This window comes from Nyctibius grandis, chromosome 7 (assembly GCF_013368605.1).
Source record: "Nyctibius grandis isolate bNycGra1 chromosome 7, bNycGra1.pri, whole genome shotgun sequence".
Taxonomy (NCBI): Eukaryota; Metazoa; Chordata; class Aves; order Nyctibiiformes; family Nyctibiidae; genus Nyctibius; species Nyctibius grandis.
The window spans coordinates 18,377,301-18,390,433 of NC_090664.1; the positions used below are offsets into that span (position 1 = coordinate 18,377,301).

General features: G+C 37.4%; 1 protein-coding gene across 1 annotated transcript in view; it reads right to left on the reverse strand.

Moving 5' to 3' along the window:
* PLCL2 (phospholipase C like 2) overlaps nt 1–13,133 on the reverse strand; it is a 112,652-nt gene that overhangs the window by 23,182 nt on the left and 76,337 nt on the right. The window contains exon 5 of the mRNA XM_068404608.1: nt 4,437–4,512. Coding sequence (XP_068260709.1) covers nt 4,437–4,512 — 76 coding nt within the window. The remainder of the gene's footprint in view (nt 1–4,436; nt 4,513–13,133) is intronic.

Consider the following 13,133-nt stretch of genomic DNA (forward strand, 5'->3'; position numbering starts at 1 on the left):
CTTACATGCTTTGTTTTGGTGGACCCTAAGTCCTAAAAGCAATTTAGAATGCAAGTAACAGGAAAAAATATAAAAGAAACAGATCAGTAAACACGTCATTTTGCTGAAAAGCTTAAGCAGTAACAGAGGGGAACTGAGAGAGAGAGCTATTTGAATAAAACTGATTTTATTACTTTAATTTTCAGCTACAAGAAGTATTTGCAGTGCTGGTATGGCCACCATCCTAATCTTTTTCTACATGCAGCTCAGATGTAACTTTTTCCCAATGGATATTGTTGTGCACTGTGTTTATCTTTGACAGCATCCAGAATGGCTGGATATTCCCTTTCTTGAAACTGTATCCTGTTTCTGACACTGCTGAAGGACTGCTTTGAAGTACATGTTAGAAAACGTACTCATTTTATGTCTTTTACTACTTGCATTATTTAATAAACTAAGTCCCTGCTGTTTTAGTCACTGTACAGATGGAATAAATAAGACAGTCCCTGCTCCAACAACTTAGAATCAAAGTATGAGGAAAAAAGAGAACAGATGGATAAAGAAAGAGCAGGGATTACAAGGAAGCAATGAAAACTATTTTGGTTAAGGTGGTAGGAGGGCATGTGTCAATCTAGCTACATTTGTGGGATAATTTTAAAAACCAATTCAAAGGAAGTAGTCTGGTGGACGTTTAGAGTGATCCTGTGGGACAACGTGATACAACGCATGACGAAGGCTGACAATCTAACAGGCAGTGGAAACTCTTGCTACCAAATGAGCAAACACATGAGAAGTGAAAGCAGCTCAGTCCTGACATATAGCGAGGAAAAAGTAGAGAAATGAATATAGGGGCAGACATCATCCAAACGACATCCAGGAAAATGAAGTACATAAAGCAAAACTGTAAAGGTCAAACTCAAAAAAGGATAGTGTAGCTGAGATCCCAGAAGATAAGAACCTGAACAAGAGTTCTGGCCCCACAGATGACTAGGGAAGGTTACACCTCTAAAACCATACAGAAAAAAAGGTGATTTGAATTATCAGCACACAGTGCTTTCATGCATATTTATGTATGATATTAGAAGTAAATAGACACTGTTAGAACTGTAGACAATAACGTCATTTCCTGAATTAAAACAGAAAATCTAAGAGAACATTTCTTGTAGGTACTGTCAAGGCTACTTTTTCCCCTGCACGCATTAATTTACCCATACTGATGTTACATTTCACACCTTGTTTTACAATTCTCAGTGTCACAAGATCCTCCTGTACTGTTTCACAGTCATATCTACATTTGATTACATTCAATAATTTCTTTGTTACCAGCAAATTATGTTCGGTCATTATTTGTCCCCTTGATAATTAATGAATACCTGGAATATCACATGTCCTTCTGAGCTCCCACTGCTGAACACCAAAAGGAATTCCTAAGCTGTGGTTCTCTCTTTTGACCAGTGGTGAGCTCAGGCAGTATTTAAATTATAAAGCAAAAGAATGCAATGTAAGATTCAAAAGAGAAGTACAAGAATTATGTGAGTTGGGTACAAAAGAGGCTAGGGATGGGGTAAGGTGACCTGGACACTCAAATTCTTTACTCTAGAGAAGATAAGGGAGCACTTTAGGTCTTTAACAGATCAAGAGGATGGACTGGATTATCTTTAAATTCCCTTTAGCACCTACATTCTATTTTCTTGCAGGACCTTTAGCTGGCTGAACAGCAACAAAATAAATGGCACTGCAATCATTTTGAAGTTGTGCAGATTTTTTTTCTTAATTCTGTTGAAGAATAAGTAGTACAGTGGGAACCAAAGCAATATTATGTTCCTGTATCTTTTCAATAGTTAATGTATCTAAAATGCTTTCGATAACTATTTAATTAAGAAGAGAATGTGTTGAGCTGAAATTAATATGCTGATGTAAAGAAAACAGAGAAGTTTTTTTCATATGGTTTAATTTTAAAGAAACAAAATGAAGAGAAGTTTACAGTTAAATGTTCTCAGAGAATATTAATAGCAAAGAACCTGAATTATGAAAAAAGCCATCTCAAGAATCGTATCTTTGCTTATTCAATAGGCCATCAACCTAAGTAAGAAATAATGGTGCATTTATTTTGAAATTAGTTTCGAATTTTAAAGGAAGCCAAAAGTCTTACTATTAAACTTAAGTTAGAAGACAGTTTAATAGTGTGAGTCCACTTTGCCTATTTAACAGGTTTCTCTTATAAGTCTGATCATGAAAACAAAAATTTACTGCTTATTGGCAGCTTGAGTATTTCTTCTTATTTTAGCAGCTTTTTCACTCTTTGAGCCACAGAACAAAAAAGCCCAGACAAGGGCATAATTTTGCTTTTTCCTTATCAAGAAAATACATAGGAAAACGTATAATCTTTTACTCAGAGTAAAACAGAGTAGCATCTACTGAGATCATGAGATCAATTAGTCATAAGAAAATCTTCAAAAAACATTGATATTAAAAGGTAATTCAATTCAGCTCATTCATCTTAAAAAGTACCTTGACCCTGCAGGGCTAAAGCTGCCCTAAATAGCAGGATCTATTACATAATCCATACTTAGACGTATGCCACCGTGCTGCAGGTTTCTCATTTAAATGAGATCAAAATTTCTTCACTATTTAGCATGGGCTTTAAGACTTTAGCATTCTTAAACAAAGGATTCTTGGATCCAGCTGCACTTCATGCAAAATAAGGTTGTAAGACTCAAGGAAATCAGACATATGCAAGTTTACTGGAATCCATATGAGCCAGTAGAAAGCAATCTTTCCCGAAGGGCAACAATTCTAAAATATGAGGTAAAATAGGCAATTAGCTTTTGCCTTACCTCTAACCACGGATCTAAACTGCTTGAGACACTGATGAAGCTAAAAAAATACAGCACACTATCACCACAAAAATGGGAGATAATTCAAGAAGTAAGCACACAAGTCTACAAGACAATGTCCTTATGGCAGCATGATATATTTTTAGTTTGGTATTTCAGATAAATCTCTCTATCTACAAACAAGATATGTGAAATAATATTTTGTCACTCATGGTATTTATGACTATTTATGTTTGACAGCTTGAAGTAAATAGGACAAATTAAAATTCTGAAGTATTTCGGCAGTTCTGTGGTTTGACTAAAGTTCATAGAGTCTGAGGAATGTGTTCTGTGGATAAAGGGGAGATCTAGAAATTCAGAGTGGGTAAGCCTTCCTGCTGCTTGATCTGAGTTGGAAGGCAACTGCTAACAAAAAAGAGTTTGTAAAGGAAGGGTGAGGGCGGAAGAGCATTATTTTTTTCTTTTCAGGAAAAGAGAAAGAAGAAAAGAGACTGAAATTTACAGGAGAGCAGAGAAGCGGATCAAAGAATGGACGAAAATCATGGAAGATGATGGGAGCTGCGGGATGTTGAATATCAGATAGATTAAAATGTATTTGTACATAAAAAGCTTTTGTCCCAACTGAGTCACACAAGACATGGTTGTAGATACTTTGACTCTCTGGCAGACTTCCTGTTTCTGATGCAAAATGTGATGCATCATTACCCTGAGCAAATTTATAACATTGTTTATAAAAATACTTAAAGACCAAAAGAAAACAAGCATGATTAAACAGCAAGGTCAGACATGCTATTCAAAAATAAGAAGGAAACCTTCGAAACTCAGTCGTGTCCCAATGAGAAAACCACTACAACACATCAGGTGAAAGGCGGGCAATTTGTGAAGGCATTAAGAACTAACTATACAATCTGTTTCAAATATATATCAGAAACAGGAAAACTTTCAGAGAATCCGTGGAACCAAGAAGTCATAACAAAGTTTAAAAAAAACTTTCTGCATCCATGTGGTTTGAAAAGCCTGCCACAGAAGATGTAACTGTCTGCAAAACCAGTTTTACTCTGAACAGATAAAATAGTTACAAATCTGCAGAACGAGAGGGTATCCACCCAACAAATCTAGAGAAAAGCAGGGACGAAATATCTTAAACTACTGTCATGTAACTATCAGAAAGCAAGGTACTTCACCAAGGCTCTTGAAGGCATTAGGCTATGACAAAAGAGGAAAAGTTCTCACATAGTAAAACAGGAGACAGGAGTAAATGGTTAAAAAAATTTCATTCTGAAGAAAGATCATTCTCTTTCTTTCCTGTAATCCTATGTTTGCATTTGTGGAAACGACTACATTGACAAGCTACTGTCCATATATAAAAAGCTCATGATTACCAAAGTCAAGCTGTAATTCTATGGATCTTTGATTTCTATGATTTGAAATGTCCTTTTCACTGTTAAGAGTATACGCCTGAATTACAATAATCTCTTTTTCTCTTTGGGTTTGTTGTTGTTTGGTTGTTGGGGTTTTTTTTGCTACAGTTGAATGAACAAACTCGATTAAAATTTTTGGGAAATAAAGAAAAATGCAGTAAGTTCTTTACAGTATTTTTAAAAAACAGGTTGTACTTACCTGCTTTCTGACACTGTACTATCTTCTCATATAAGCTATCTGTATTTTCCACTAGAGTCCTGACGGTCTGAATCATCTGTAGTGAAAATAAATTAAAATATACAGAAACATCAGTAAAATTCAATTTTTACTGAAAATTTTTAATCTGTAAAAGATGCTTGAATTTGAACTCAAATTGATAATCTCTTACTTGTTGTTAACATTATAAATACATTCATTTTCCTGGTCGTGACCAGACAGAGAAGTGCTCTTAACATAGCATAAAGACATAAAAATTCGATGGGTTTGGGCTGGGATCTGTGAACACTAAAGTAAAATATCTACTCTCTAATTCATTGCCTATCAAAGCAAGTGGAAATTATACAGCTATTTACCAGGTAATTCACTTTTGATGGCTTGGGTGAGATAACCTGGATGCAGGTTTCCTCTTCCTCACTCACTCTGACATTCAGGATGATGACCACTCACCACCCAGTGTTTCCTTTTTCCTAGGGATCATCCTACTGCTTTTCCAGATTTGTTCCTCTACATTTTCCCTTTTTGTGGCTTGACCTGTACATACGTATGAGACAACACTCTATGGAGGAAAACAAATCACTCAAGGATGGTACTGGAGGATAAGGAAAATAAATTATTCCTTTACCTGATCTTTCTAAACAAAAAGCCTTTCATGGAAGCTCAGCTGAAAGCACACCAATTAAGATTGAACCGTGCAGATTTTTCAGCCTAGGGTATGTATTGAGAAGTAATAACTTTGCTTCACTCCTTACCCACTGATGTCTCTGGTATCCACGCAAGCAGACAGATCTCTCACCACTAAAATAATGACTAAAGTTTGACATGTTACTTGTGTGGGTGCTCATGCGGAACTTTCTTTTCCTGAGGAGACACCAATTGCTGTTATGAGCAGGAACGTTCCATGTTACCGTGAAAAAACCCCAAACCTCTCTAACACTCTTCCTCAGAGAAATATTACTTTATGAGGCATGACTACTGTAGTCCTTTCTCACACATATTAGAAGGAACCTTCTCCAGTTGAGTGAGATTGAGGCTGTTTCTCTGAACATTGCTCTAAGTGAGGCGTAAATCAATTTGGAGAAGCGGGCAAGTAAACCTCAGATTTTTAATCATGGCAACTGTGCAAGCAAGTGAGGAGGAAGAACAGCTGCATAGATGTAAACTACTCTACAGACTTCTATTATTTTCAGCTACACAAAAATCCGGTTAAAGTAAATGACAAAGCATTTAAAAATAATTCCAGTTCTGTTTCTATTATTTCAATTTAAAATGATAAAAGAAAATGATACAAACCCCAGAAATTTTAATTTATGCTACATATAAACAATGTGAATAAGCAACCTTACTGTATGTGGAGGTCATCATACTGGATCGTTTAATTTAATCTTCACATCCTGATTAATCTGCATTTAATTTCAAAGTATCTATTTATCCTGATTTATATTATGTCAGTTTTAAAAAAAAGAAATGCAAATTATAATAAATGAGGAAAAAATAATAACTTGATCAGGTTGCTAAGCTGCAAGCGAAATACTTTAGCTTATCCATTTTTAACTGGACTGTTCTTTGGATATAAATATCAATGTTCACTCAAGCAAACACTGCCTATAAACAGAATTATGCTGATTACTAATTAGGTGTAATAAACTGAAGACAGCTATTTTAAAGACAAGCATATTTAAATAAAAGAATACTGTATTTCACCCAGGTAGGCTTCTATAGGGAGCACTGCAAACTAATTATTTCTGATTTGTCAAGGAGAAAGCTGCTTTTCGCTATGTTTCATTTATTATTCGGTCTTTAAAACAGTATTCAGAAATTGAAGTGAAGCCACTATAAATTCGCTTGAAAGGCAAGGATTTTACCTGTTTCAATATGTATGTCATGTAACACATTTGCTTCTGTAATGCACTTAAATGAAGAGAACCAAAACACAGCTGACTTCAATTGCAAATATATTTCCAATAACTGATGTCACTTTGCTAACTATTTGAAAGGATACTATACAGCATCCTCCACTGAGCTTTTGCTGCATTGAAAATCACCTTGAAAAACAAAACGCTGAGCATGTATGGCTCTTGTTTTGTCAGGATGCTAATACACAACAATAGGGACTACAGTGGAATTCTGTTAATAATAATCGTTTCACCTGAGATGCCTTTTGACCGGAGTTCATAAAAGTGAGAGACCAACTGTGCTGCCTATTCAAGGCATTTGTTCTGGAGGAACTGTAAGAAATACTGCAACTGCCCTATGTTAGTCCATTCTGTGCTCCTGACCCCATGTGTATAATAATGTAATTTCTAAGTTATCTCAGTTAGGTCCTATTCCAGACACAGAACATCTCTATTCTTTGTTTCCTTCATACAATACATTCCACATGCACATCGGATAATTTAGAAATAGTGAAGAACAAGTCTTAGCAGTTTAGAAAACTTACTCTGAGACACAGCACTGATTTTCAGAAAGGAGAAAATTCAAAGACGAATAAAAATGCTTACATCACTGCTTCATTTACTTTCTGTATTGACAAAGCAAGGAAGTTGTACTAGTTCTGCAGATGGAAGGAAATGAAACTATTCACTGTATTGGTGCTCTTTCATCATGGCGAGGCTAACATTGAAGAAGAATTTATAATAATGAGCAGATTTAGTATTTCACGGTTTTGGTACTGAAAGTTGCTTTGCCTAAATACACAGATTAAAAGCAACGTTGTCTTTGCAACTTTTGAAAAAAAAAAGTCAATGCGTTTTATGCGACAGAAATTATTCCAATATCAGTTTTTATATTAATAAGGCCAGTAACAGTTACTTTCTTTATGTTTGGTCTCTAAAATACATAAAAAGGTGTATTTAAGATTAATAGCACCACTAAGCAAAACTGGCTGAGCTAGCAATAATTCCAGGGTTGATTGCCACTACCATTCAATCAGTATTATGCTACACCCCAATTTTGTTGATGTCCTTCACTAAGGAAATAACAGAGCAGTATGCTGTGTGCATGAGCAGGTGTCACCTTTTAGTTGTTGATTAATAAAGTAATAGTATTAGTTTATTATAATTTTATTCTTATATTGCTCTTCACCTTGCAGTCACTTTTTAGTATGTATTCAGCTATTTGTTAAATGACTCTCATGGAGTGTTTGAACACATAAAATACTTCTGATGTTCAAGTCAAAATTATAACATCATGAAAACATTCATGTAAATATTAACAGAAAGACTTTTGTTAGACACAGCATATGGAACAACTGAGTATAAATGGTTATATTTGAACAGAAAATCAGCCTTATCCAAATGATACTTGTTATGTATGTGTATGCTTGGTGCAAAAGTAGAAAATTATGAGCAAGCAGGAGCTTCAGTGTGAAAAACAGTTATGTCTGCAGCAGAAAATGAAATTCTCAAGGCCAATGAGTTGTGGAAATTGAGAAGAAAGACCAAGCAGAGTCAAGTATACATTAGACTAGCCTATACTGAACAAGCCAAACAGTAAACAGGTATTTGCTAACCACAGCCAACTTCGAGAATATTATCAGTGACAAAACTGGAGAGAAATGCAAAGAAGCTTAATGTGGAACAACCAGTTGCCAGCTGATCATTAAAAATGTATTGCAAATTATCCATGCCTATGCTAAGGAAAGAACAGATACTATATGAAGTTTAGTAGCTATACTTTCCAGCAAGCCTTTTACAATATTAATTCCCATCTCTAACCTATGTTGCTTTTTTCTGGAATTAAAGATTTAAAATATCCAACAAATATATTTTAAATACAGAATGCATAACATTTGCTGGAATTGCTTCAACTCGCCCTTCAATTCCTGCCACCCCTCCCCAATCTTAGTATGACCAGAGAACTGCTCTGGTACTCACTAGATACTGGACTATCTTCCTGGGTTTTTTTTGGTCGATGGAAAATGGGAAATGCAGAAGGGTATGCTTTTTGAGCCTTGAAGTCATCACATCTTTGCAGAGGCCAGGCTGACAGTTTAATCTATTCATGAAACTCTTATTTGTTAAATCATGCAACCATTTTACCTAGTTATCAGAAAATCCGTCAGTAATTCTAACAAAAGGACAAATGTCAAGAAAGATGTAAAAAAATATTTAAATTATTTTTAAGGAGTTTTAGAAACAAACACTAAATTATTAGTTCAGAGTTCTCAGTGAGGATTAGAAACCTGCATCATATTGTCCCTGCCTTAAAAAACATAATGACAACAGTTAGAAATCAAAACAGTTCTTGCTTCAAACTGATGGAACTGTGTTGCTAACAGTACCATTCACCACTTATGAGACTGTGTCTTCACAAAACAAATGAAAAGTCATATACTTAAAAAACATATCTATCCTCTTTCTCAGCAAAATAGAACTCTCATTAAGAGAGACAGTTACAGAAAACTAAAAAAAAATATACGTCTAGACTACCCTTTAGGCTTATTTTTTATGTTGCACATCTTTGTTAAGTCTGTTTTGTTGTTGTTTTATGAAAGAGAGAAGTGCTATGAACTAACACTGTGGATGTCTATGCATGTATGTGAGTGCTCACACATATGTACACATGCATGTACTTGAGACCATTCATTCTATTTCAGCTGAATTTGAACAAGTGAAGATCTACTTCTACTAGGCTCATGAAGACAAGTCGTCTTGTAGAAGATAGAACATCCTGTTTATGCCCCCAACTTGCGGAGAAGATGTAGATTGAACTCAGCCCCAAATATTTTAAACATCCCATTTAACAAAGAATACAGACCTTGAGTAAGAAATCTTTAAAAAAAAAAAACAGGATTTATTAATTCCTCTGCATGTGGAACTAGCTGGTAGCACACCAAGAGAGACATCAGCTGCATTTTACATTGGAAAAACCAGCCTATGATAAACTGTGTCTGGCTGATGAAACTCAGTGAGGGAAAATACCTTCACTGACAGAGCTGCAACACCAAGGATGAACTTTATTTTTAGCAAGTAAAGCACACTACACATTTACATTTTGAAATCTGTGAATGTGTTGCCAATACTGTTACACCTACATTTCAACAGTAAAACTGAAACCATACTTACAGTAGGTATAAACCAAATCTTTATTAAAATGGTGCTCTCCAAAAAATGCTGCTCACATTGTCCTTTTGTCTCAAATCTCAGCATATTAGATATACTTCTGAGACCACAAACTACACCATTTCTAAAAAACAGTTTAGCATTCAGTGGCCAAACCAGTGCTCTTACCAGTAGTAAGAAAAATGTAATTTGCATTTTCCAGACATTTTAAGTCCTGAATAGTACAAGTAGTACCAATAGCAAATACCACTTCATAAAAAAGGAAAACAAACACAGGGCATCCCAAACTATAATACATAAACTGCTAATACTATCTGCACCATTTCAAAAGATGTGTATGGCCCAGAGAGGGTTAGAAGTTGCTACCATTGCCCCAAGCAACAACCGCAACGAAAGGAACTCTGGTAGGGACAGCATATAAACACTTTTGTTCTCAAGAAGAGTTTTATGTACCAGGAACTCAAACAAAATATGGTCAGTTCTGATTAAATATATGTATAAACTGCACCCAAGCAGTCCAGTATTCAATGTCAATGCACCAGAAGGCACTGTTGTTGTAGCACTGGAACAAGCAAAAGAATTGTTCTTAGTCCTTTCAGCGACAACTGCCATGGTCAGCTTGCTCTGAGGTTGCCTAAAGAGTTGTTTTGAACTATATATATTGCCTTTGATTTTCCGTGGAGAAGAATAGTGTTATAGCAATAAGGAAGGAAATGACTGGAAAATCAGATTGTAAACTTGCATTAAACCTCAGAACTCAAATGAATTGTTCTAACAGTGTGGACACCACACTGAAAGTGTTCTGAAATGTCCAACTTTTAACCAGCACCACCATAAACAACAGAAGTGGACTTCTAATAAGCAGGCGACTCACGTTCACGTTGTTATCCATGGGAGAGCAATGTGCCCTTGTGGCCAAGAAGGCCAATGGTACCCTGGGGTGCATTAAGAAGAGTGTGTCCAGCAGATCGAGGGAGGTCCTCCTCCCCCTCTACTCTACCCTGGTGAGACCTCACCTGGAGTATTGTGCTCAGTTATGGGCTCCCCAGTTCAAGAGGCACGGAGATCTACTGGAGAGAGTCCAACGGAGGGCTACAAGGATGATTAAGGGACTGGAACACCTGCCTTATGAGGAAAGGTTGAGAGACCTGGGGCTTTTTAGTCTGTAGAAGAGAAGACTGAGAGGGGATCTGATTAATGTGTATAAATATATGAGGGCTGGGTGTCAAGAGGAAAGGGGCAACCTCTTTTCACTTGTGCCCTGCAATAGGACAAGGGGCAATGGATACACGCTAGAGCACAGGAAGTTCAACCTCAACATGAGGAAGAACTTCTTTACTGTAAGGGTTACAGAGCACTGGAACAGGCTCCCCAGAGAGGTGGTGGAGTCTCCTTCTCTGGAGACTTTCAAGACCTGTCTGGATGCGTTCCTGTGTAACCTGCCCTAGATTGGTCCTGCTCTGGCAGGGAGTTTGGACTCTATGATCTCCAGAGGTCCTTTCCAATCCCAAACATTCTACGATACTGAGTTCAGTTCGAAACTCAATAAGCAGTGATAAAAACCTTACAATTACCACCCTTGAGACTGCTAGCACCAACAGATCAGTGCTACTCTGTTTTCAAGAGTAAAGGGTCCTCAAGTTCAAACAGGAGTGATACACAGCAAAGAAATATGCTGAAGTGATTGCAAAGTAGCATCTTAACAGAAGGGACTGAAAAAAAGATAGCTGATTAGTTTTCAGAGATTATAACTTTCTGATGACTACTAATGACAAGTGATGAGACGGGAAAAAAACCTGCAAAGGTGCCAGTGGAACAGATTTTTATTATTTTTCTTGGAAAGTTTTTCTTCAAATCCCAGAGGATTTTTAGAAATTAACAGAGAAATACCACAGCCAGCCCATGAGTTGAGTAATCCACATTATGTAAAGCACCTGCTGTTGATTGGCAACAGATGTACTGAGTCTTGTTTAATGACAATTTCATCAAATGCAGAGACATCTATGTGGGATGTACCCATGAGTCCTGAGGGGGCAGACTGATGTCATTGCAAGGCAACTCTTGGGTTATCTTTGACAGGTCACTGTAATCCGAGGATGTTCCTGAGGACTGGAAGAAAGCAAATTTCACTCCTATCTACAAGAATAGTACGAAGGAGGACCAATAAACTACAGGCCAGTCAGCCTCACTTCAATCCCTGGGAAGGTGGGGGAGTAAATCCTCTTGGAAACCATTCCCAAACACATGAAGGATAAGAAGATGATTGGGAAAAGTCAGCATGGATTTGCAAAGGCAGACAACCAATCTGACAGCCTTCTACAGTGAGGTGACTGGCTTGACAGAGGAGGGGAAAGCAGTGGATGTTTTTCATTTTGACTTCACTGAGCCTTTCAACAGTGTCTCTTGTAACATCCACATAGACAAACTAAGGAAGTAAGTAGAGGCCAGATAAGTGTACAGTGAGGTGAACTGAAACTAGCTGACTAGTCAGGCTCAAAGCATTGTGATCAGCAGCATGAAGTCCACCTGGAGGACAGTCACTGGTGGTGTGCTACAGGGGCTGATACTGGGAGTTGCTACTGTTCAAATATCTTCGTTTATCACCTGGATGATGGGGCAGAGTGCATCCTCAGCATGCTGACAGAAGACACAAAACTTGGAGGAGGCTGGATATAGCAGATGGTTGTGCTGCTACTTAGAAGGACTTTGACAAGCTGGAGAAGGCGGCTGACAGGAATGTCATGAAGTTCAGCAAAGGGAAGTGCCGAGTCCTGCACCTGGAGAGGAGTGAGCCCATGAACACAGCAGTACAGGCTGGAGGCCGACTGACTGGAAAGCAGCATCAGAGAAAAAGACCTGGGTGTCCTGGTAGACAAGTTGAACATAGCTAAAGAAGTGCATCGTCAGAAGACTGAGGGAGTTGATGGTGAGTCCACATCTGGAGTGTTCAGTCCAGTTTGGGGCTTTCCAGTACAAGAAAGATATGGACTTACTGTCTAGTGCAGGGCCACAAAGAGAGTTAAGGGACTAGAGCATCTTTTAAATGAGGAGAGGCTGAGAGAGGTGCCCAGCCTGGAGCAGAGAAGGCTCAATGGGGATCTCGGGTGGTCAAACTCTGGAAGAATTTTCCCAGAAAGGTTGTGGAGTCTCCATCCTTGGTGATATTCAACAGCCAACTGGACACAATCCTCGGAAATCTGCTCTAGCTGACCCTGCTTTAAGCAAGGCGGTTGGACTAGATGATCTTCAAAGGTGCCTTCCAACCTCAATTATTCTATGTAAATTAGGATTTTAGTAAAGTTGACATCTCCAATCAAAAGAAATTTTTAGAACTGAGCTTTGTGGCTCAAGACAACAACCAATAATAACTTCACTACAGATAAAAATCAGGTGTGGTTTTGCCCAGACAGTCCAAAGCTGCTCTACAATGAAAATAACTGATCTTTCTACTATCCAAGTGCAGTCCAAAGCACCAAGGTAAGAAAACAAAGCTGCTAACTGCTACTTCTGTACACACAGAGGACTCCTCATATCAAACTATATTTGCTTCAAAGCCGTTAAGTTTTTTAGCAAACATGTTGTCTAAGTTAGAAGTTACTTCTCCAACTATGCAAGA